Source organism: Mesocricetus auratus, unplaced genomic scaffold (genome assembly GCF_017639785.1).
Source record: "Mesocricetus auratus isolate SY011 unplaced genomic scaffold, BCM_Maur_2.0 Super-Scaffold_100676, whole genome shotgun sequence".
NCBI lineage: Eukaryota > Metazoa > Chordata > Mammalia > Rodentia > Cricetidae > Mesocricetus > Mesocricetus auratus.
This window is the reverse complement of record NW_024429266.1, coordinates 5,371,112-5,397,015: the sequence shown is the minus strand read 5'-3', so window position 1 is coordinate 5,397,015 and position 25,904 is coordinate 5,371,112. Positions and strand designations below refer to the sequence as shown.

At 45.0% G+C, this 25,904-nt stretch overlaps 1 protein-coding gene and 1 long non-coding RNA gene across 2 annotated transcripts in view; one reads left to right on the top strand and one right to left on the bottom strand.

Annotated features, from left to right (window-relative positions):
* The window catches only part of Kcnk2 (potassium two pore domain channel subfamily K member 2), a 176,864-nt gene extending 163,753 nt beyond the window's left edge, over nucleotides 1–13,111 (bottom strand). Inside the window, exon 1 of the mRNA XM_040738351.1 lies at nucleotides 12,695–13,111. Within this exon, the coding sequence (XP_040594285.1) occupies nucleotides 12,695–12,728 (34 nt within the window). The 5' untranslated portion in view covers nucleotides 12,729–13,111. The remainder of the gene's footprint in view (nucleotides 1–12,694) is intronic.
* On the top strand, nucleotides 10,795–25,671 carry LOC121136870. Its single transcript, XR_005874044.1, has 3 exons — nucleotides 10,795–11,002; nucleotides 22,354–22,522; nucleotides 23,871–25,671. It is a non-coding gene; the product is annotated as an uncharacterized LOC121136870 (long non-coding RNA).
* The last annotated feature ends 233 nt before the right edge of the window (nucleotides 25,672–25,904 follow it).

The following is a 25,904-nucleotide window of genomic DNA, read 5'->3' as shown; positions in this document are numbered from 1 at the left end:
GTTCCCATTTTAGGGACTCCACCTGCAACCTCCAACCCTATAGGTTTCACAAGACTGTGTAGTAACAGCTATGCTGTTTGTAGACAGGCATTGCATAATTCAGCTCTTTCTCCTTCCATTTCTGTTTGTCCTCAGGCATCGTGTTACTCAGCTATGCCTCCTTCAATTTCTAGTAACTCTTTTCCTTTCACATGATCCTCCCCCACTAATAAAGTCACCCACAGACTCAGCCCCTAGAAATGAAAGGAGAAGACAGAAGTCAGTCATTGGCTCTTCACAAATATCAGAAGCCAACGTTCTCCCACAAACCTTAAGGCTGAAGGGACAGTGTGTGAACTCCAGAGTTCACATTTTGTCTTTCCCACTGTGTGAAAGAGAAAGGTGACACAGATAAGAGGAAAATTAAGAGGAGATATCAATTGCTCCTGTGTCCTTGGGAAGGGACCCTGAACCATCCAATCCTGGGTCATGTGGGCTATGGGCGTGGGCACAGCCTCCAGGGAGGTTAGTGGGGTTGGGGTGCCTGCAACTGCAACTTCTTCCAATGCATCCCAGCAAGGTATTTGGAGTCTTACAAATGTTCTGTGCCCTACTGTGCAAGAAAGTGGTTAGATATCAATGCCCACCAAAGCTATCCAGCCAAAATGGGGGCTGCGACCGTGTCGGAAAACACCCTATGACCCCTAAGTGGCAAGAAGTCACACAGTTCTCTTGTCTCGTGAGAGATGCTCAGAAACTACTGAACAGACTTGACAAGAGCTGACATTTAAGGCAAGGCAGACACAACGACATGGGAAAACTCCGTGACTAAAGACATCACATCAGATGACAAACAAAAACCTGTGAAAATATTTCTTAATATCTAATAGGTAACTATCAACCCCCCCAATTGAAATCCCATGTTGTGCCTGTTTCAAAATGCCAGGTCACTAAAAATGAGAAAGATTCCTTTCCTGGCAATGTTGAGAAAGTGCTGGCCCCACAGAAGACAAGAATTGGGCAGAACAGGGTGTTTACAGAATGAGGTCCAGTACTCCCTGCACACCACACTGGGGTCGGAGATCCTCCACTCCCAAGGAGACTGAGAGTGTATGATGGGAGCTTAGCATGAAGCAGAAAGGGAACTTTTTAGAGTTCACACATCCCAGAGAGGACTGCTCTTCCACGATCACACTGAGGAGCCTCTGGGTTTCAAAAGCATCCATGCTGAAAATACCCTGGGCACCCTTGTTCTGAAGCTGGCTTCTGAGGTAGGCCATGACCCCACAAGACAGCAAGTATTATCACCAGTGCACTGCTGATTTACAGGCCACTTGAGAAAAGAGTCCCAATGCTTTTGTAGTCAGATTGTGCCCTTCATTCCTGACAAGGTTTCTAAGCTGGACAAAGTATGCACTAGGTTTGGTTCCAAACATTATTGGCAGAGTTCACAACACAGAATGCCTTTAGAGAAGTATCCCATAGTCGGGCAGACTAGAAGAGGGAGTATTGGGAGGGATATTCTAACACTAAAGACATTTCAAAAGTTTATATATGAACCTGTTACTCTAGAAATTTCATAAACACATGCATACGCATATGCATATATAAAAAGAGTTTAAATGGGGTTACCCTATAACTGGGCAACAATAACCCTACTGGACATTACAAGCTAACAAAAAACTTAGTGCCAGGCATGGGTTATCATTTTTTTGCAGTTGTTAGCCAGTGAGTACCCACAGAACCCCCCAAAGAGCATTTCAAACTATTGCCAATTCTCTTGGTTATCCTCCAGAACTTAACACTAAGACCCTATTGCCAACACTACATATTTGAATCACGGGCCATTGAGAAACCAAGCTAGGACTGACCTGGAAGCCTTATCTCTACTAACTAGCTTTCGTAGTGTTGAAAGGTACGTGAATGCTCCAGGAGGAGAGAACTAATCATGAATCTTACCTGCTGTGAATCCTGTGAGCTGCAATAAGAACCAGCTTGCAAGACGGGCTCCTGCACCATTTTGGCACACATGTCACTGGGGTAACCACCTACTTTCCAGTTGCTTTTAGGCCCTGATCCACAAGTTGAAAATCATACCTGGAACTGTTACTGGGTCCATGAACCTGTATCTAGAAAGTTCACAGACTCCAGGGGGAAGTCACTGCTATTATAAGTCTGCTACATGGACGCAATACTAAGCTGAATTCCAATGACTTCTCATTATATCCAGAGATTACCACATCTATCAACCATAATCGGAGAAGGTTTTATTTGCAGAAAATAATGGTTAACACAGAGATAAACTGGTCAAGGTGTGGAGAATGAGAGACTTTGGAGTGCTCACTACTGAATGGGAATCTGTATGGTACTCCAAGGCTCAGGGACCATTGTGGAAGAGCTTCAGTGGGATATCTGTATGGTACTCCAAGGCTCAGGGACCATTGTGGAAGAGCTTCAGTGGGATATCTGTATGGTACTCCAAGGCTCAGGGACCATTGTGGAAGAGCTTCAGTGGGATATCTGTATGGTATTCCAAGGCTCAGGGACCATTGTGGAAGAGCTTCAGTGGGATATCTGTATGGTATTCCAAGGCTCAGGGACCATTGTGGAAGAGCTTCAGTGGGATATCTGTATGGTACTCCAAGGCTCAGGGACCATTGTGGAAGAGCTTCAGTGGGATATCTGTATGGTACTCCAAGGCTCAGGGACCATTGTGGAAGAGCTTCAGTGGGATATCTGTATGGTACTCCAAGGCTCAGGGACCATTGTGGAAGAGCTTCAGTGGGATATCTGTATGGTATTCTAAGGCTCAGGGACCATTGTGGAAGAGCTTCAGTGGGATATCTGTATGGTACTCCAAGGCTCAGGGACCATTGTGGAAGAGCTTCAGTGGGATATCTGTTTGGTACTCCAAGGCTCAGGGACCATTGTGGAAGAGCTTCAGTGGGATATCTGTATGGTACTCCAAGGCTCAGGGACCATTGTGGAAGAGCTTCAGTGGGATATCTGTATGGTACTCCAAGGCTCAGGGACCATTGTGGAAGAGCTTCAGTGGGATATCTGTATGGTACTCCAAGGCTCAGGGACCATTGTGGAAGAGCTTCAGTGGGATATCTGTATGGTACTCCAAGGCTCAGGGACCATTGTGGAAGAGCTTCAGTGGGATATCTGTATGGTACTCCAAGGCTCAGGGACCATTGTGGAAGAGCTTCAGTGGGATATCTGTATGGTACTCCAAGGCTCAGGGACCATTGTGGAAGAGCTTCAGTGGGATATCTGTATGGTATTCCAAGGCTCAGGGACCATTGTGGAAGAGCTTCAGTGGGATATCTGTATGGTACTCCAAGGCTCAGGGACCATTGTGGAAGAGCTTCAGTGGGATATCTGTATGGTACTCCAAGGCTCAGGGACCATTGTGGAAGAGGGGAATGAGGGACTGTAGGAGTCAGTGTTGATGATGGATGACTACAAGGAAGCAGTCTATTCTGCCTCCATTGTCTGGCACTCTGACATCATGCAAGCAGGGTAACTTCTATATGTATCATCAACTGGATAGACAGTGGGTTTCCATCCAGTCTAGAAGGGTCCTCTCTCTGTCTCTCTGTCTGTCTCGCTGTCTTTCCTATGGCCCAGTACAGGGTAGCAAGGGATATTCAAAGTGGAAATAGCCTTATCAATTTATAGAAATACTCCTAGGCAGGTTTTGTTTTCTATATACAGGGAGATGGGAATGGGCAATGTTGCAGGTTCAATGAAGTTTCTCAGCTCACTTCATATTTGAATGAACATGCTAATCAATTCACTTATTTGAAGCAAGTTCATTAGATTTTATCAATAATATGTTCCAGTTTTAATAGTTATACATTCTCAAAATTACTACCCTCTTGGTGGGAGAGCATTTTCCATTGCTAATGATTGGCTTCTCTCTATCAATTAACTTAAACATGCAATTGCCACTGGTACAGTCTAAGAGTCTTCTAAATAGACTTGTGAGACATTTTGGAAGCCAGCAGTTGCCTGACACCATTCAACAAAAATGCAGCATAAGCAAAGAAAGCTTCATGCCAATATTCCATGTTAAAAAAAAAAACCTCAGACGGGCATTGGTGGCACACGCCTTTAATCCCAGCACTCAGGAGGCAGAGGCAGGCGGATCTCTGTGAGTTCGAGTCCGGGCTGGACCAACAGCCTCCAAAACAATACATAGAAACCCTGTCTCGTAAAACAAAAAAACAAAACAACAACAACAATAAAAAACCTCAGCTATTTCTTTCCATCAACATATAAAACATAAAGATGCTTCATAGCCATCTGGAGTTAACACTAAACATGGACTTGTTAAAGATTCAACATTCAGTTGATTTACCTGATCAGACTAACAAATTATAGGATATAAAATATATCACATAGTCATAAGAATAGTACTGAGGAAAAATAAGATGTACTCTATAATAAATCTCCTAACAAACTCAGGGCTAGACCAGGATTACTTTAATCTAATAGAGGATAGTCACATAAACCTCTAACTAACGTCATGTTAATGATAGAGGATAGAGATCTATTCCTGCTACGAACAGAACAAGGCAAGGATGCTTATTCCTGGTGTGCTCCTATTCCACAAGGCACTGAAACCCCTCACCAGTGCAATAGGGTAAGTGAAAACATGACAGCTGCACTCTGGGAAAGGAGAGATAGAAATGTCACTGTGAAGTGACATGTTCTATACTAAAAATAACCTAAATCATTTCTCAAAAGAAACTCCTAGGAGCTAAGAACTGAAGAAGGTCACTAGGGCCATGTCAGCCAGTATATAAAGGTCAATCTAACACATTTGCGTGTTAGCAATGAATGTTGGAGGTGGAGGCTATGGAAAACCCCTTATGATAGCTCAGAAAGGTTGCATGTTCGGGTGTGAATTTAACAAGTTAAATGTGCAGAATTTGTAGGAGGGAACCATAAAGTGCCGATGACAGATGAGTTAACTGTGTGAAGGCAAGGCTTGACATTGTTAAGTTGCCATTTCTCCCAGGAATCATGTGAGTCAACCAACTCTTACACCCTACAGGGGTTATGTGTAAATAACGTAGGTTGATTTGAAAACTTGCAAGGAGAATGACTATGGGGATGGCTCAGTGGTCAAAGCATCTACAACACAAGCATGAGAGACAACAAAAGTTCAGAGTCCAGAAGATGTTCAATGTCAGGTGGGCCTAGCAGCCTGTCTGTAACCCCAGCCGCCTATGATGGAGTTGGATTCCCCAGAGCAAGTTGACTAGCAAGACTCGCCCTATCAGCAAGCTCTAGATTTGACAAGGTTTGCTTCAACACACAAGATGGAAGGACAATAGAGGATGATTCTCAACATGGTGTCCACATGTACACTCACATGGACACACATGCAGCACACAAACACACACACACACACGCACAAAGAGGAAAGATACAAATAAAACTTTTATGGAATGACAAATAACTTAAAAACTGATTTTGAAAAGGAGGATAATTTAAAGGACTCACATTGCATGATCCCATAACTAATTCTAAATCTAAATTAAGCAGTATAATAGAAATTATACATAGAGTTAACAGGGCACAGTAGCCTAGAGATATTTCTCAGAAGAATGGTCAATGGATTTGTAGTGCAAAGGAAACGCTGTAGATGAATGAATGTGTGTGTGTGTGTGTGTGTGTGTGCATGAATTTTTTCCAGACTTCATCTCCACTACAAAAATTAACTCAAAGTAGTCTGTGGACCTAACATAAAATTAATAGTACAAACACTCTAAGAACACCAATGGAAACTTTTATAACTTTGGATTAGGAAAAGAATTTGAATAATATACTTATAACATGACGCACAAAGAGAAAAAAGTATCAACTGTACTTCACCAAAACTATAATGTTTTTTTCTATGACAGATGATAAAGCATGGGGCAACCAATGAAAACTGTCTGTGCATTACAGATCTAGAGGGGTTACTTATATCTTTAACATTATAAGAACTTTCAAAACACAATAAAAAACTTGAAAAATATCCAGTTTTTTTAAGGGGCAAAGATTTGAATAGGCATTTCCAGAAAAATATATTCAGGCAAATAATGAGCATACAAGGTGCATCAAGTCACTCCCTTGTCAATGCTTATTTGGGGGCTATTCTGATGGCATTTTTAAGCAGCTGAGTAAACACACACACACACACACACAGAGTTAAAATTAATACAGACTTTTGAAATTTCCAGGGATAGTTGCATGTGTTTGTAATCCAAGAGCTAGAGGGGTAGAGAAAGGTGGATCCCTGGCGCTTGCTGACTGGCCAGCCTCACCTAGTTGGTGAGTTCAAGACTAGTGTCTCAAAAAGGGTTAGGATGGACGGCACCTGAGGAGACACTTGATGTGGTCTACACACACACACACACACACACACACACACATCTCCTCTTGCAAACATGCACACAAAGATTATGGCACAGACAGTGTGATTGATACAAAATCAACGCGTTACATTTTTACAATCACCAGTTGTTAATCTGTGTGAGACAGTGAGCTCTGCTGTCTTACCATTTCCTATTTTTTCTCTTGCACCTATAAACTGCAGTTCCCTCAGCCTATGCAAGGAAGACATCCAGTTGCTGGGCTGAAATGATCAAAAGTCTATGACATGAGCCTCACAATCCACGCCTGCCAGAGGCAGGTGCTAGGTCTCTGAAGAGAGGTGGGGCAGAGTGCCAGTTGCTATTATCACTACCCACTTAAGATACAACCACAGAAGTGTGCCTACTATACAGTTGTCCAGCTCTGCACCATCTCACCACAGAGAAAAGACAGCCCAGAGCACATCCAGGGCCTCACTGCAAGAATTACTACCCTGGTGAGTAGGATACAATGTCTTCCCTCTCCACTGTACCAACAACCATTTAAAATACAATACTCCTCAAGTTTGGCCTCAGGGACCAATGATCTCACTGGCTTATTTATAGATCACAGCAGAGCAGTTGCCTAAAGGAACATGGAGGACCCCAAGGAGCTTCATGGCAAGTCTTCACCTAGCATGGATGATGGCTTGCCAAAAGCCACGTGGGTGGAGTCTCAATCTCCCCTGGTTTATAAAAATACCCTAGCACTTCCTGTGAACTCATATAACGGGCAGAATTGCATACAAATGGCTTGGAGGAGAACTGGAATCTCAGATGCGGGTCCAGTGGTACTCCCTAGGCCCTCATATGAGGCAATGTCAACAGTCAACAAGCCTGATAGTGATGATCTCTCTCTCTCTCATGAGCAAACACTGATGAAAACAGCAACTCTTTCATTTGGAAGACAGCAATCACAACAGGAATTGTAAATAAAAAAGAAACAAATGAATGGAAACGAACACTCTTAAGGCTGAACTCAGTTATGCTGTATTTTCATTTTCATGGGCCCCTGTGAATGTTGTAACACAAAGTTGGTGTTAATTACTGATCAAATCTGAGACTCCAATTAACATGGGAGACCAGGAGATCAAATACTTCTGGGTAAAAATCAGAGGTGGCTGTGAAGCCATTAAACAAATTCCACAAGGCGCCGTTTCACTTCTTCCTACCCAACCTTCCTCTTCAACAAGCATGCTTCATGTCTGCATTTATTTACCCCAGGCAGAAGACGAATTATAGCCTCCATCTCCACAACAGGGGTGAGAAAAAATAAGTTCACAAATGTGGAGGTTTGTGAGAAAGAAAGTGATACTATACAGATGCAAGATCATATTTTTAATGGCCATGCCTACATGTCAGTGATTTTTCCCAACTGAAAATTCTAACCACTGGGTTACTTCCTATCTGGGAGGTGGGGGTTTTAGGCAGCAGTGTGAGAATTCTGGTCCTGCCCAAGAGCTTTGCATGTGTGCTTAGAACAAGTGGACATGATAAATTAAATCATCAAAATACGTTACCCACAGAAATCTTTGCTCTTTTGCAAGTACTGTGGAAAGATGCCATTGGAGACATTTTTTTTAGTTTTTTTTATTTTTAAATTTAAATTAGAAACAAGGCTGCTTCACATGTCAATCCAAGGTCCCTCTCCCTTTCCCTCCCCTCCTCCCATACCTTCCCACCAGGCCCCCCAGCCCCCTTCCCCCAATCCCCACTCCTTTCCCCATGGGGGGGGTGAGGCTCTCCATGGGGGTGTCCATAGTCTGTAATTTCATCCAGCGCAGGACCTAGGCCCTCCCCCAAGAGTCCAGGGTGAGAGTGCATCTCTCATTGTGGGATGGGCACCCAAAGTCCATTTGTGTGCCAGGGATAAACACTGATCTACTATCCAAGGTCCCATAGATTACCTAGACCTCCTCAATGACACCCACATTCAGGGGGTCTGGATCAGCCCCATGCTGGATTCCCAGCCATCAGTCTGGGTTCAAGAGCTCCCCCTTGTTCAGGTCAACTGTTTCTGTGGGTTAAACAAGAGCAGCCTTGACCCCTATGCTCATCAGTCCTCCCTCTCTGACACTGGGTTCCTTGAGTTCAGCTCAGTGTTTAGCTGTGAGAGTCTGCGTCTGCTTCCACTGGTTGAAGATTCTGTTTCCCAGACTCTCTGGTAGTGGGATTGTAGGCTGGCACTCCCCTGATCCATTTCTAAAATCCATATATGAGTGAGTACATACCACATTTGTCTTTTTGTGCCTGGGTTACCTCACTCAGGATGGTTTCTTCTAGTGCCATCCATTTGCCTGCAATTTTCAAGATTCTATTGTTTTATTTCCGCTGAATAGTATTCCATTGTGTAAATGTACCACATTTTCTCTATCCACTCTTCGGTTGAGGGGCATCTAGGTTGCTTCCAGGTCCTGGCTATTACAAATAATGCTGCTATGAACATAGTGGAACAGATGTCCTTGTATGAATGTGCATCTTTTGGATATATGCCCTAGAGTGGAATTGCTGGATCTTTGGAATCAAATTGAACACCCTGATATTAACCCATATATGTATGAACATCTGATCTTCGACAAAGAAGCTAAAAATATACAATGGAAAACTGAAAGCATCTTCAACAAATGGTGCTGGCATAACTGGATGCTGGCATGTAGAAGAATGCAGATAGATCCATGTCTATCACCATGCACAAAACTTAAGTCCAAATGGATCAAAGACCTCAACATAAATCCAGCCACATTGAACCTCTTACAAGAGAAAGTGGGAGGTACCCTTGAACGAATTGGTATAGGAGACCGCTTCCTGAACATAACACCAATAATAGCACAGACAGAGGTCAACAATTAATACATGTGATCTCTTGAAACTGAGAAGCTTCTGTAAGGCAAAGGACACAGTCAACAAGACAAAAAGGCAGCCCACAGAATGGGAAAAGGTATTTACTAACTCCACATCTGACAGAGGGCTGATCTTTAAAATTTACAAAGAACTCAACAAGCAAGTCTCCAAAACACCAAAGGATCCAATTAAAAAGTGGGCTACAGAACTAAATAGAGAATTCTCAATAGAGGAGTCTAAAATGGCTGAGAGGCACTTGAGAAAGTGCTCAACATCCTTAGCCATCAGGGAAATGCAAATCAAAACAACTCTGAGATTCCATCTTACTCCTGTCAGAATGGCTAAAATCAAAAACACCAATGGCAGTTTATGCTGGAGAGGATATGGAGAAAGGGGAACACTCCTCCACTGCTGGTGGGAGTGCCAACTCATACAGCCACTTTGGAAAGCAGTATGGAGATTCCTCAGGGAAATGGGAATCAGCCTACCACTGGAGACATGTTTAGTCCTTGAGTTTGCAGAAGGTCACTTCTGCTGCAAATATCTGCACCACCATCTACAGCAGGTTTTCTAAGATGAGTAGACAGGCTACATGCAAACCCTGAGAGGTGAAATTAAGTAACAACAGTCAACCGAGTACGTGGTCTTACAAGCATCAACGACCATAAGCAAGTGGATTCTGACCCTCGCCTGGGGAACACCAGGAAAACCCCTTTATCGCTTTTAACCCACGCACCTGATTGCCTTATTCATCCTGCCTTGTTTTGCTCACCTCTTGAGGCAAGGTCTCACTCTGTGGTCTGAGATGCTTTGCACCTGAAGATGAGATGCCTGCCTCAGCCTCTTAAGAGCTAGAACGGCAGGCTCGAGCCACCACACCTGCCTGCTGCTCGTCCTTCTACTGCACTTTAAGCATTGCTCGGCATTTCTCGTGTCTTAGCTGACCAGTACTCGGAGAGCAGATATTCTATCAGTTTCCTCCATCGGCTGGTGTTTAATTCAACCAAAGAATTGGGGCTGAATAGCCCCAATTATTGTATTAACAGAACTCAAAAGTTTAAGGTTCCCGAAGCTTGCATAATTTAAACATCCTATAACACACTTTCTACATGTCAGACAGCCAATGTAATGATCTAATTTAACCTTTATGAGTGTGAGAAGTAATATTGTGTGTGTATATATATATATATGTATATATATATATGTATATATATGAAGCTGGAAATGGCATGTAGACAATTTTTCCAAAACCCTACCATTTATAAATGGTGGGTCTGGAACTCTTAACACATAGTTGTTTGACTCAAAATTCCTGACCCTCCTTCTTTTACACTCACTGCCCACAGCGTTAGACACTCACCCTTCTCCGTACAGCAGACACTGTGTAACTCTGCCTGTGGGTCTCCTGGTGTCCTATTGCTGACTGGAAAATCAAAACGTGCCGCAGAAACATCAAGTCATCATCTGCTACCCATAAGCCTCTCTTGACGCTGAGCTGCTGCAGCGTTACACCTACTTTCCCCAGTTGAAGTTATTCCCCAATTCTGTTGTTTTGTTTATTGTGGATAAGATTAGCTATCACTCAACAGCTGAGTCTGGCTTTGAACTCGCGTTCCTGGCTCCCAGGTGGAAATCCTCAGAGCCTCAGTGACCGCAGCACCCTCTCCCCTGCTTTCCTTTCCTTTCCAGTCTAAAGCTCCCCTTTCCCTCACGGACAGGGGCCAGTGAGAACTCCTTGAACATTGCATCATTTCTTGATGGAGATCCCAGAAGTGAGTATAACAATTCCAGATGACTCTAGCCTGAAAAGGCATTAAAAGAGCTGCTGGGCAATTGCTAGGGACTGTATTACTCTAGTTAGAATTTCTACCTGGTAATGGTACCAGTGAAAGTCACGTCTAGGTTGTCTGAACTGCTAAAGGGATATTTTAAGCTTAGCCATTTTTATTTATGATGTTACATATGCTATAATTTAAGCTCACCCAGAAACTCCATGTAATTATCCCAAAACATTTCGCCTTACTGATGACTCTTGCTTAGTTACAGCTTTTGCCAACGATCTGACTACCACTTCCAACATGTGCATAGCATTTTTCTTCCCTACTTGTAGAGAAGGGCAGGTTCGGTTTGACAAACATCTACCCCAAGTACACCAGAGGGAAATGGCAGAACGGTGCTGTCTGGTGTTGTGAAGGTGGTGACAGGGCTGTGGATAAGTGTGTGGCTCTCCTCCACTATGTGACTTTTTCTCGTCACTCTGGACTCCAAGGAGCCTTTTATCCATTCATACCTCAGTTTATTTTCACACCCTTGCGCCTGAAAGACGATCAGTCCAGTAGAGGACATGTCCAGCATCTCAGCCCGTCTGTTCACACTCAACAAAGGGAGATCCTAACACAGTAACTTATCCTGTGTCCCACCACACAGGCTAACATCAGGACCCTATATACTGCCTGGGGAAAAATATGCTCAGCTACTCTACAGACTGAGCTGTTCTGGGGAGATACCCTTCTAAAGAAACAATAAATAAAAAGAAGAATAACTAAAGTGGCAGTGAATTCAAAATTTGACTTTTGAAGAAACCCCTTCCCTGAAAAGGCAATATAATGTAATTGCATTATGATATACTCCTTCGGTACATACAGCTCAGTCCCACTGGTGAGTAAGTTTAGAGTTAATAGAGAATTATCTCCTGATTAAATCAGCAACAGACATCATGCAACATTCAAAACTGTGTACTACCGTCTAAATCTACTACATGGTAGACACTAAGAGTACAACTTGCCAGATTTAATATCTGCACAGAGCTAAGGTTTTGATAGGCTTGGTTCCCATTTTCAAGGGCATGTCAACACACTTAGACGTGAGAAGTCTTACTCTCAAGGTGACTTGTTGAACACTATGGACATAAACTTTGGAAACAGAAAAGGAATCCAGGTGTCAGTTCCAAAGAAGTCTACTCTCTGTGGTGAACCTTCTCCTTGCCTGTTCGCAGATTCTAAACATGTCTTCCCAGCAGGAAGATAAGGTAGAAAAATACAATTCACTAGGGAAACAGTTCAGGTTCTCTCTAAATCCTGATAGTTTTATGTAAATCTCTATACATTCACAGCCTGATTACAGGATGAGCCACATGAAATCAAAGTCATAGAGTTTAAACTATCTGCATGCGGATTGACTCAGTGTAATTTACAGATATACATCGATGGGTTATGCATTGCCCAAATAACACATCACAGAACAAAGGCTGCCGTGATATACCTGCCATCCAAGGCACTCCTAAATCAACCTGCAGTTTCTCCCAGCATTACAGAATCATGGAAGGCATTCCAGCATGAACTTTCTGCAAGAGCCACCCAAAGAGTTTAGTTATAGACTAGTCTGCAAATGAAGTCTCTGCATCAAACACTTGCTCAGAGATCTGCTCGGCAAGCAATACGCTTGATCACGGCAAAGATACTTACGGTAGAAGTTCCTCTTCACTCGTGGGTTCATCATTTGGGGACGTTTTCATCAGGAGTTGTCATGCTTTTGATCTTTAACGCCGTTCTTCCTCCAAGGTTTCTTGTCCGTAATGTCCAAAACAGAGTCACTTGAACTAACAAGCCATCGTCCCATACTGTTCCTTCTTTGTGTGTGAATGTTACCCTGTAGATCAATTTCCTGTCCAGAAACACTCAAAACCAACGAGCGCTGCTCTGTGTGAGTGAGATGCGCTGCTCGAGTCCTCTGCTTTTGCAGTTTAGCTCAGGAAGGGAACGCTGATTAAAACGAGGAATCATATCCCAGTCGTCCCGGGGAACTTAAAAGACAGACGCGCTGCCTCCTGAGTGGGCTTATCAAAGCAGCCCGTGTCGCTTGCTCTTGCTAGCTTGTGTCTGTTTGCATACAAGTCGTCCATGTGCCTCTTGCGGTCAAGTCCCACCCCACAGCCACAGTAACACAAGGACAAGCTATATTTTCAAGTCGGGCTCCGTGGGCTTTGAAGTACGTAATGCTTTCCATTCCTGAAAGGACAAAGAGATCTACGTTGTCAAAGTTTATTTTTAAGCCCATGTGCTTGCTAAGTGCAGTGGCAAACAGACGTTCTGTGCCTGGTGTACTGTGACTGGAACCTATTAATACAAACGGATGAATGAATGGCTGGCCCTGCTCCACGTAGGCTTTTACTTGTTCATTTCTTTCACCTTATCTAAATCGTGTCCGCATCGATTATCTTTTTTTTTTTTTACATTAGGAATGTTATCGGTTTTACAGCCTGGTTTGTTTTCAGTGGGTTGGGATAGGGGATAAAAGGGGAGAGAGGGGAGTAAGAGCAAAGTTTCAAGGGGCATTGGCTGCGATAAGAAAGCAATTAAAGTTAGAGTCTCCTGGACTAGAGCAGAGGGACATTCAGAGACCGTAAAAGTGACAACAAACTTTAAAACCTGTTGGAGGCTAAAAGGGGAGTGAGGAGCTAAGGAGGCAGTGAAGGAGGGGGAGAGATGCCCTGACCATCGGCAGTCATTCTTAACATAGTTTCTTACTGCTGGGAAAGCAAACCGCTCTGTGTTGTATAACCCCCTACTGGTCTGCTCAAACCACCAAAATCCGCCGGCATGTCATCCAATACTGGACCTAGACTGTGGAAACACATCGTTGCTCTGTTAAAGCTCTAACAAAACACAGCTGAGCAGGGAGCATGAGGTGTGGGGTGACCCTGAGGTAACCCAATCCGTGCTGTGGAGTTTCCAGTCCAGATCTTAAACAGCTGGACTCAGGACAGTGCTGTGTGGCCCTATGCATTAAATGCTGGCGGGAAGTAACCTGATCTCCCCATCGGATGGGGGCAATCCATGCTATTGAAATCATGCAAGAGACACAGACTCGCTTTTGTTCACGTATTTTGAAACGTCCGTCCTGTGTACCCATGTGCCCACACCATGACATACTCTAACATACTCATCTCAGCAAGGTTGTTCAGAGCTAAGGGAGGGTCTTCATCACTCCACTGGAAACTCTGCTCCGGGGACACCTTTTGCTAGATGACACTGACTCATGTGAGACCTGCCTGTGTAGAGGGGACTGGAAAAGGAAATATAAGAAACAAGCCATGCTAACTGGACCAGAGCGTGACCCCTGACCTTTGTTTCATTAATGTGCTCTCAGGCTATAATCCCATGAAGTTGCCAGCCGTTGGCACCCCGAAAAATAAACAAAGTCAGATGGTGGCTGTCTCATAAGCTTCAGGGGAAATGGCTCCTGCATCTCCATGTTGAGTAACACCACAGTTAAACATCAGAGGACTCATTCGCTGCCAGACTACAGAGGTGGGGTTGCTTTAAATCAGCACCTAAGCATGGGCCAGTGGATGGGAAAGCAGGGCCCTGGTGGCCACGTGCTCCCTTTTTATATTCACACAAGGGAAGGGTGGCAGAGGGAGAAGGATGTTAACGAGGATGGAAAAAATCTTCTGGAACAAAAAAAAAGCCACTCTGGGGATAACAAATGGTTTGTAAAATATGGGACTGAGAGATAAGGATTGTATTAGTCAGGGTTCTCTAGTGGAACAGAACTGATAGAATGAAGGCAGGTGAATGGATGGATGGATTGATGAATGGAAAGATAGATATTGATAGACAGAGATGTAAATAGATTAGATAGATATTGATAGACAGAGATTATAGATACATGGACAGACAGACAGATAGATAAAGGGGGTTTTACTAGAGTGGCTTATAGGCTTAGTCCAGCTAATCCAACATTGGCTGTCTACCCACAGAAAGTTCAAGAATCCATTAGCTGTTCAGACATAAGGCTGGATGTCTCAACTGGTTTTCAGTTTACAATGAAGTAGGCTCTAATGCCAGGGAAGGAATGGACTTGCCGGTGAGAATAAGGGCAAGCAGGCAAGGAATAGAAGCTCCCTCTTCCCGTGTTCTTTTACACAGGCTGTCAGTGGAAGTCATGGCCCAGATTGCAGGGGTTCTTCTCATCTCAAAAGATCTGGATTAAAGCTGCTCTTCCTAGTTCAAATTATTTAATTAGGAAAAATTCCTCACAGAAGCACCCAGCTGCTTGTGTTTTGCAGATATAATCAAGCTGACAGCCAAGAATGGTCATCACAAGGATGGATCTAACATTGGTGAAAGGTTGTTATGGTACAGAAAGGAAATGCAGTTACAGGGAGTATTGTGAGGTCATCCTCTCATCAAGCTTCTACAGCACCCTACATGATACGCTGAGAACACGACTGTGTGTTAAAATACAGTCGTGCAACCATGCACAAAAGCTGTTTGCAATGGTTGGCAAATTTAAGGCTGCTGTCTGAGCTGGGTTTGGGTGAGAAGTGGAATCTGTCATATCTGTCATATAAGAGGTAGAAGTACTTCCAGAGCAGTGGGACAGGTGTAGCATGCCCAGCCATGAGAAGGATTGAATGGCAGGTTATTCTGAAGAAAACGTACACTGACGGCAGTAGCTAATTTGGTCCCCATTCGTTTCACTTCTTCAACCATGTAAACAAAGCAAGCCCAGTCCACATCAGCATCTCAGGCATTACTAGTACCTAATGGGTTTCGGACCAACAGTTGACATTGTCCCTCTGCTCCCCAGCAAGGGGTGTGTGAGAACATCCTGCTCCAGCAGAACCCTGCTCTTTCTCCCAGCGAGGAGTCTTGTTCAAAGCATGTCTGAACATCAAGAATACTCAAAGTTTATCCAGTCCCTTGGATTCTGCTGACGATCAGAGCTTCCTGAGTCAGGTGAGTGGCATTTGAAGACGCTGGCACAGAATGCAAACCTCAAGTGTTCTTTCCTGGTTGGAGCCAAACCCAGACCTTTTCAGAGGCGTGAAAACACACAGCCACGTTGGTTTGGCGTTCCTTCCCCAGGCCGTTCTCCCTGCTGGTGCTGGCCAGCACCACACAGAAAAGGCTTGCGACATGAACCATCTCCATGGAATTTTAAGCTCTGCCAAAAACAAGAGAGATTGGAAATTTCGTGAGACTGGCTATTCTTAGGAGGTTTCCATCCCAGATTCCTAATGCGTGTGGCTCAGATAAGTATCTGCCAGGCATTGCCAGCATTCCGAGGTCCGAGGCGGATGTGCTGTCTTTCCACGCACAGCTCAGCACCGAGACCTCTAAGCAGCGGTGAATGCTAGGGTTGTCGGAAATAGTTGTGCATGCCAGTCCTACATCCCCTTGCCGCTGTGGCAATGGGCTTAGGATGTCATTTGTAACACAAACATTGGGTTCAAATGTCCTCAGAACACATTCAACTTTTAGATGACACATTTATTTTTCTCTAAAATCACGTCGACCTATCCTAAAACAACCCCTCAATTATTTTCTTTATTTTTAGTTGCTTCCTTTTCTCTTTTTCTCCTGGTCAAATAAAAATATTAAAACAAACAAAAAAAAGATTTTGGAAAGGGCCTGTGGTTATGGCTCAGGGGATTAGCACAAGCAGGAGGACTGAGTTCAGGTCTCCGGCACCCACTTGAAGAAAATAGGCATGGCCACATGTATCTGACAGCCCAGTGCTGGGGGTGTTGGGGGCATGGGGGAAGAAGAGTCGCTGGGATTCACTGGTCGGCTAATCTAGCCTGAAACCTGAGAGCTTGAGGTTCAGTGAGAGACTCTGCCTCAAAGGAATGAGACAGAGTATGGTAGACTAGGACACCTGATGGCCTCCCCTGGCTTCACACGCACACAGATGGGCAAGCACGCCTGCACATGTGGGCGCACACCACACACATACACAAATGCACCACAATTACAAATATATCCCAAGGCATATTAAATGTGTGGCAACTCCAGCCCCTTCCATTTGCCTATCTTTAACAAGGAAAATGTATTTTTAGAATTTTTATATTTATGGTATATGTATGAATATTTATTTGCCTGGAAGTGGAATTACAGATGGTTGTGAGCCACCTTCTGTGCCAGGAACAGAACATGGGTCCTCTGCAAGAGTGGCAAGCATTCCTAACTGCTGAGCCGTGTCTCCAGCCCTGAAATGTGTATCCCAAACGCAACTACAACTCTGCTGAGGCATAACCGAATCCGTCAACCATTGTTGAGGACTGTGTCTGCTTTCCGCTTCAGTGGCCTGGACAATGGTCACTGCTTTTTTTTCCTGAGAATACTTTTATTTACATTTTTCTGAGAATTGCACATATGCATGTTGTATTACACCATTTCCACTCCTCCCTATTCCCCTTCTGACTCCTCCCATTCTGCCCCCCTCCCTCTCAAATTCGTGACCTCTTCTCTAACTGTTATTGTTTTGCCTGCACGCGTGCACACATACGTTACAGAGTCCACGTCATCTCACTCCTATGTACATGTGCTTAGGGATGACTACTTGGGATTGAAGGATCTATCCGCGAGTTCTTCCCCGGGAAACAGATTCTTCCTGTCTTGGCAACCATTGACTGCCTGTAGCTCTTCGCCTAGGTATGAGGCCCTGTGAAATCTCACGCATCCCACACTGGAATGTCAACTTATGTGGTCATTGTGTAAGACTAGATGAGGTTTCACGACTGCAACTTCCCTGTCAAGTCTAAAAGACACTATAGAGTAACAGGCATCCTGTTCTGTTGGCTCTGACTATCTTTCTGCCCTCTCTTCCTTCATTGTGCCTGAGCTGTTCGAGCAAGGCGTTTCTTGCTGTTCACTATTCTATGGGTCAGCATGACAAATTCAGTATCATTAGGGCTTGTTCAAGCATGTTGGGTAGGGGACTGGTCACCTGAGCAGGATTTTTTAAATATGGCATTGATTGACTTCATGCTGTTCCAAGGTAGGCTCGGCTGGGACAATTAAGGCTTTCCCCTTGAGTCTCTTACATTTGCATGTCTTTCATACAAGCAAGCCCAGGCATGTTCCCAGCATTGTAGTGGGCCAAGACAAAAGAACTGTTTAGGCATGCTGGCCACCCCCCAGCCCCAAACTGGCAAGCTCCAAGTCTAGTGAGGTTCAGTTAGTGAGAGACCATGACTCAAGAGGATACAGTAGGAAGCAATAGAGCAGGACACAGAGAGCATGGCATCACCCCCTGGCCCCCACATCCGAACACACATGTACACGTGTACACACACTCTCACATAACACACCGTAAAGTCTGCCACACTCAAATTCCCTGGACAGGGTCTCACAAAATATGGCATCAATGAGAGAAGAATTAACTTTCAGTCTCCACACAGAACAAAGCCAAATCCCTGACTGGATGGGAATGTCCCAGGACAGTGCAAGCAAAACACCAAATATGGCACCTACCCATGTCAGAGTTGCAGGATGGGACAGAGACAGAATTGAGGAACACACAAAGAAAGTCAAATGAATCCACTAAGCAGGGTGGGAATGGAAGTCAGCAAAGGCCAATGGGACCTTAAACAACAAAGCAGACAGACGATGGGTCTCTGGAGCAGTTTTGGTGTAGATGGTTTAGGGGTTAGGCTAACAGTCATCAAATCGGCACTTCTGAAGACTGACTAAAAGGATTTGGTTCCATGGTGCAGCAGGTTTAGAAGAGGTGACTGGAGAGTGCCATGGAAGGTGTCCTGGTTACTCGCCCCATGACAGGGGCTGCCTTCAATGGCCCCTAACCCACGGTTCTCTTCAAGGAGTAAGCACCCAGCACACCCAGGTCTGGACATCTTAAAAAGCAACCTGTAATCTTACGTGACATTTTCTGATCTTTGAAATTCGTAGAAAGACTTGGCAGGAGGAGAGGCAAGTGCCTAGGGCCAGGGGCTAGCTCCAGCCATAAAGTATTTGCCTCACAAGCATGAGGACCTGAGTTTGATCTTCACAAGCCTTAGTTAAAAAAAAAAACAAGCTTGATGGCATACACTGGTAATTGCTGTGCTGAGAAGGTAAACACAGGCTGGTCCTGGACATTGACACACCGACAGTCTAGTCGGTACAATGGATGAGCTCCAGGTTCAGTGACAGACCATGTCTCAAAAAGCAATGTACACACTCACATGCACGCGCACAGGTGTTACCCCCCCCCTTGTGCAAGCACATGAGCACGCCCTCCCAAACACACACTGAAAATTATCTTCAGGAATGCTAACCACCAAAGGTGGCCATCCTGTCACTCTCAGTGGAGAGCTTTCATTTCCACAGGGTGACATTCACCCATCATAACCAGATTCTACATTCATGGATTCGAGTCATATATCAATGAATAAAACTGTCTGAAATTAGAGTATAATTCATTAGCATTGGGTTATTTGGAAAAGAATACAATTAGGGAGCTCTTGAAAGGATTTTTGTTAGCCAAAGCTGTTTATTCATGACGAGAACTATGTTGCCCAGGCTGACCTTGAACTCCCTATTCATTCTGCGCCACCTGTGGGCTCTGACTGCAGACTTGAGTTTCTCCTTCCCAGTAGTAATTCCACAACAGTATTCTTGTGGTCCTTCAAAAGTTCTACTTCTTAATTCTCCTCATCCCTCCATATCCAGCTTTGGACATTTTATTACATAACCGTTTATCTATATTGACCTGATTTATGTATTGTTCATTTATTTCATAGGTTAGTTAGTCAATTAGTTGTTTAATTATTGATGCAGGGCCTACTGTATGGCCCAGGATAACCTCAAACTCATGATTCTCCTGCCTCACTGTCCCGAATGTCACAAATATAGACACAAGTCACCATGTCTGGCTTGGTCTGATAATTTAAATATGATCCCTTACATAGCTAATTTCTAGAAGTGTCTAGAAAATCTATTTATGATTTAGCACTTGATCTTGTTCCTCCAAGACTTCTGGCTACACTGATCTACTAGGAAAACAGTATTACGAGATGAGGACCTTGCAGATGAGACGTCTAACTTCAGCACTTTTCCTCTTCAAATCCTGTGAGGCCTGAAGCTGACGTTCTGCTCAGGCAGGAGGGCTAGCAGGAGGCATGTTAATGAAGATGTACTTTCAAATACAGGTTTCTGTGTTTTAGTAATGCCCACAGGCAGTGCCCAAAATTCCTACTCTTTCATGTTATCAGGCAGAGGACAAACTGATCTTCTATTACCTTCTAGCAAAATAATATGAACACTCTCAATGATTTAGTTTTTAATTCTTAGTTCTCAGTTCTTAAAGAAGAAAGAGCAAATATATATGCATGCTAGAAGAAAGGGCAAATATATATGCATGCTAATAATACATATACATGTACGTATACTCCAAAAAGGGAAGGAATATCGATTTGTAGGCTAATGGTTCAGTAATTTTAAATTGAAATCAGTATTATTTATATAAATTTCATCATTTTAAAACTAGGCCATTTGCACATGGCCGTTTCCTGCCTGTGGATGAAGAACAGCAAATACACTCCCTGCTTGTGTGGGTGTCAACACACGTGGAAACAGTAAGGCATGGTGGTGACCCACACTGGAGATGAATTGATGGGGAAGTCCTGTGTGTATGTCAATAAAGCACTGTTGGCCAATAGGGAAGCAAGATAGGTGGGACTAGGAGTTGAGGAGGACTCTGGGTAGGAGAAACACAGGGAGTTATCATGTAGCCGCCACAGGGGTAAGAAGTCCGGACCCTTTTCTCCCGTAAGAGACATACTTAGATTAACAATTATGGGGTAAATACTTAAGTCAGAGCTAGCCAGTAAGAAACAAGCAAGGCCAACAGCTTCATAATTGATACAGCGTCTTGTGTGTTATTTGGGGACTACAACGTGGCAGAACAAGCAAAAGGCTTCACTCAACAATGAATCATGTGTGCAGTCTAATATATAGCGTATAGCTGTCCAGCATGGGGCTGTGGGGGAGCCACAAAGGTGTGCGGGTACGCGCCTTTAGTTCCAGCATTTGGAAGGCAGAGGCAGGCAGCTCTCCTAGTTCGAGGCCAGTCTGGTCTACAGAGAGTCCTGGGATAGCCAGGGCTACAAAGAGAAATACAATCTTGAAAAATGAACAAAGGCAGGAGGGGGAGAGCTACGGTTGCCTTATGTAGTCTTAGCTGGCTTCTCACTCTTCAGCTTCCTGCTTTGGCCTTGTGAATACTGAGGTTATGTAGTAACAGGTACAGGCAAGGCTCATCTTTTTCTTTTATGAATTCTTGTTTCTATACTCCCTAGCTGTTGGTGAAAATACTGTGACAATGCCATCTGTGCTACAAGGTGCACAGGGACTGGGCCTTGGGCACTCGGGCATTAAGAAGCATCTGTGATGTCCTTGGAGCTTGTCCTCCAATCCTAGGCTGTTGAGAGCTTGTCCTCCAAGCCTAGGCTGTTGAGAGCTTGTCTTCCCAGCCTGGGCTGTTGAGAGCTTGTCTTCCCAGCCTGGGCTGTTGAGAGCTTGTCTTCCCAGCCTGGGCTGTTGAGAGCTTGTCTTCCCAGCCTGGGCTGTTGAGAGCTTGTCTTCCCAGCCTGGGCTGTTGAGAGCTTGTCTTCCCAGCCTGGGCTGTTGAGAGCTTGTCTTCCCAGCCTGGGCTGTTGAGAGCTTGTCTTCCCAGCCTGGGCTGTTGAGAGCTTGTCTTCCCAGCCTGGACTGTTGAGAGCTTGTCTTCCCAGCCTGGACTGTTGAGAGCTTGTCTTCCCAGCCTGAGCTGTTGAGGGCTTGTCTCCCCAGCCTGGGCTGTTGAGGGCTTGTCTTCCCAGCCTGGACTATTGAGAGCTTGACTGGAAGGGCCTGGGCTGTTGAGGGCTTGTCTGGAAGGGCCTAGGCTGTTGAAACCAAGCATGACCCTGTCTTCTGGATCTGGCTGATAGAATCCCAAGAATGGAATGGTGACTGAGGCTGCAGGACAGCAGCAGGTGTCATTGTGGCTGACAAGGCTGTCACACGGTGAGCATCCCAGGGGGCTGGAGATAACAGAAGCACTTCCTTTCTGGGTTAGCACACAGTGAACGGTCTCTTGCAGATGGCGTTGCAGTGTTATGTGACTCACTTGTTGCTTCCTTCTGAGCAGCACTGCCTCTGTCTCCACACTGGGGACCTAAAGAATCCCCTTTCTCAAAGGAACGTCAAGGACGAAATGCAAGACCAGTCAGCCATACGCATTGTGGAGTACTCACCAGGTCACGGGGCGAGGAGACTGAAAGCCGCACATACACTGTGTCTGTCGAAACACGTGGATCTTACCATTTCCCGTCTTTTGACTTACCCACCAGGCAGATGCTGAGACTCAGGGGGCTTGGATGTTGGCGATTTTATGAAACACACCCTAATGATTCTTAGGACTGGACTTCAACTGTGCTGCATCGAACCCCACACCCCCCACCCCATAAGGGGAAGCTAGGTGTGTCAATCCCCTTCCTTACAAGCACAAATGCAAACTAGGTAAGCATCGACTTTTGTCACCCGTGGGACACACCATTAGAAGAGACACTATTGCCTTGAGGTGCACAGAGAACACACAGAGGGGAAAACAAGCGGGCTAGAAGCTTTAGAGACCCAGGGAGCAGTTTGGCACCCAAGAAAGCGGGCCTAGTAGTTCCTTTGCTGCTGTCTCACTGGATAAAGCACATTGCTCAAATATTCCCGCCCCATGGACATTGTTGAACTTGACCAGAATCAAGGATTTTAAGAGACCAGAGAACAACTGCCCCGCCCACACACATGCACACTTGATTTAGGTCAGTGGGTCCTAACCCGTCGCTCCCCACCCCTTTGAGGACCACATATCAGATACCCTGCATATCATATATTTAAACTGCAATTCACAACAGTAGCAAAACTACAGTCACGAAGTAGCAATGAGATAATTTTATGGTTGGGGGTCACCACAACATGAGGATACATATTAAAAGGTCTCAGCCTTAGGGAGTTTGAGAACTGCTGGTTTGGACCAATCGGATAGCTTAACAACTCAAAGGGTCATTGGACGGGCACATCCCCCACTGTGTGACACCTCACCCACTCCCCATCCTATTCTCTAAATGCGCCACCTTCCCGGGACACACGAGCCATCTTCTCAGAAGTGTTCCATCCGTTCTTCAGCCTTGGAAACTTGGCTATTCCTAACAGCATTCAATTTCTACCTCATAAAAACCACTACGCCATTTCTCTCCCTGTCCAGCAACAAGAGCATGAAGGGTTCGGTGTTTGGTTTTTCTGGTAAGACCTTTTAAAACTATTTTTGAGTGAAAGGAATGTGGTTATAAACCAGTTTTCTGCACCGTCCTTCCCATGGAATGCAATACTACAGTGATGTGTGTGATTCCCTCTTTAAACGTCTGTAAGACCCAGTAGCATTTCCCCCCTCTTAAGTTATTATGTTTAAATTTTTCTTTTAATCTAATGGTCTGGGCTTGATGTGCACCTCATACCTTTCCCCACCAGCCTGCAAACTCTAGAGTACGGCAAGACAGTGGGAGTCAGCTGTCTGATAAGTCCCTCTCTTAATGCAAATGCTCCACTCCCAGTTATGTTTCAGTGAATGAATGCACACCTAACATCTAGCTAGCTTCCTCTTACATATATGGGTGAAAAGAACCAAAAGAGGGAGGGAAAAGATAGATACGTGAAGGCCCAGAAAAATGTCAGACCCTGCCTGGCCACATAGCTGGTTCACGGCAGAGGTCTTCAATAAGGTTGTTCTGCACGGGCCTTGGCCCTCTTTGAGCCTGTGTGTTAGACTCCAATTCAGAGTCAGAAGTGTGCATTGATTCAAGGTCTTCTCCCACAGGCATGTGCTTAACTGAAGAACTCTCAAAGGCAATTGCTACGGGGACTCCCTGACATTTGTGTTCCTGAGGAGAGACCAAACAAGTTTACACCTCGCACTGAGAGACAACACCCTGGTCCTGGTCCTTTGCTGCTCTTCTGAGATGATGCTCTACAGTGTCTCCTTTGTTTCCACTGGGGCATTTGATGACTCATGGCAGGATCGTTTCAAGTATGCTGCAAAAATTAATGAGAGTCCAAGTTTCCGGTTCTCAAGAACACACCGGATAAAACCTCAGTAGCGGGTGGGCACTCCCGGTCCTGTGTATGTGGTGACTTGGAGGGTCTGTCTCCTTGGGAACTTCACAGGGGCTCAGAAGTTCATGTACACATGAAAGGGAAACACTACAGTATGAATGTGAACTGTCCCGGCAGGTTTCTGTTCCGAGCCTTTGGTTCCCAGCTGGTGGCTTTGTTTTGGAATGTTCTGGAAACTTTAAAGGGCGGACCCTTTCTGGAAGAAGTAGGCCACACTGGGAAGTCTTCTCCCGGTGGCTGTGGATGATGGCTCTGCTACAGTGACAGAGACGAAGGCCCTATCAGTAAACCCCCCCAACCTCGATTTCCTACTACTCCGCAGGGCTAGCAGAGGCAGCCATAATCTCAGGTGAAGGTCCAACAACCCAACCAACCCATCCCTAGTCTATGAGGAAGCATCAATCGTCAACAGAGCTGACCTTGGGGTTCTCACACAAATCGTCACAGTTCTGATAAGGATGATGGCCGATGTCAAGGACAGCATTCTACAGCATGATCGGTGTCATGCCTTGTATGCCTGGCCACGGGGACTGATGTGCCCTTGGCTAGCACTGCATTGCATGGTCCTGGACCAGCAGGCGACCCCGGCTACCTTATTAGGGAATTAGCTGTTGGGCTCCTTCTTCCACAGCAACTGGAGTAAGAGGCCTAAAGCTCACCCCCATCGTAAGGTCCCACGGAATAAACTGTTTTCCCAACTCTCTGGCCAACACAATCTGTCTATCTGGTGACTAGGTCTCATGCACTGCTTCTGTCATAGACGCCTGGTCCCCTCCAGATCCCTGTCACTTAGTCTTCACTTACCTGTCTCAGGACTCACAGCGGATCATCAGACAGACGCCATCGCTACCCCCAAACTCAGCCCTGGCTTTGCTGTATCCTGCCGCCTACTCCAAGCGCTGCGATGATTCATCCCCAGGGAGACACCACCCCTTCCTCATAAGTTCCCAAGGACAAACCAAAGTATGATTTCACCAAAGCTCAGTCTTGGGAAGCGATGAATTTTTTGCACTTACAGGGCACAGCTAAGGGGTTGCCTATGGGAGCACGGGTGACACGGGAAGAATCGGCACAGCAAAGTGTCACCCAGCAGGAATCGCAGCTGCCCCACATCCTTCCCAATTAGCCTCCATACCTGTAGATTATAGTTCCTCCTCAGGCTCCAGCATGGCCACCTGCAATTGAGGAGAGATTGTGTGGGTGGGGAAAGCATCTGTAATGACCTTCCCCACACCCTCCTAACACAAAAACGTCCATAGTCCACAGGCCCCATCACGATGGGCTCTTGCAAGCAGGTACAGTTGATCTGGTGAAGATGGCTGCGGTTTGCTCAAAGGACCCTGTCCTACATGGTTTCTTTGCAGAGGATCTGGAATTGAAGCCATATCACCACCCAAGCATTTTGCAGTCTGTTTAAAAATGTACATAGGATTGAGAGTGAAAAAGAAACGGCATAGTGGTAAATAAATAAAGAAGCCGGCTGTGGTGGCGCACGCTGATAGGATTTACTCCAGAGGCAGAGGCAGGCAGATTTCCAAAGAGAAACCCTATCTCAGACAAAAATAAATAAATAAAAGTAAAAGAAATAGAATAATAATAGATAAATAAATAAGCCACGTAAAGATGGAAAATACACAGAAAGTCTGGATACTGTATGCTATTGTGTTTTTCAGATTTTTGATTGCTCAGGAAGGAACAACTACTAAAGTACACTTGATTATAAATGATGCTGAATTAA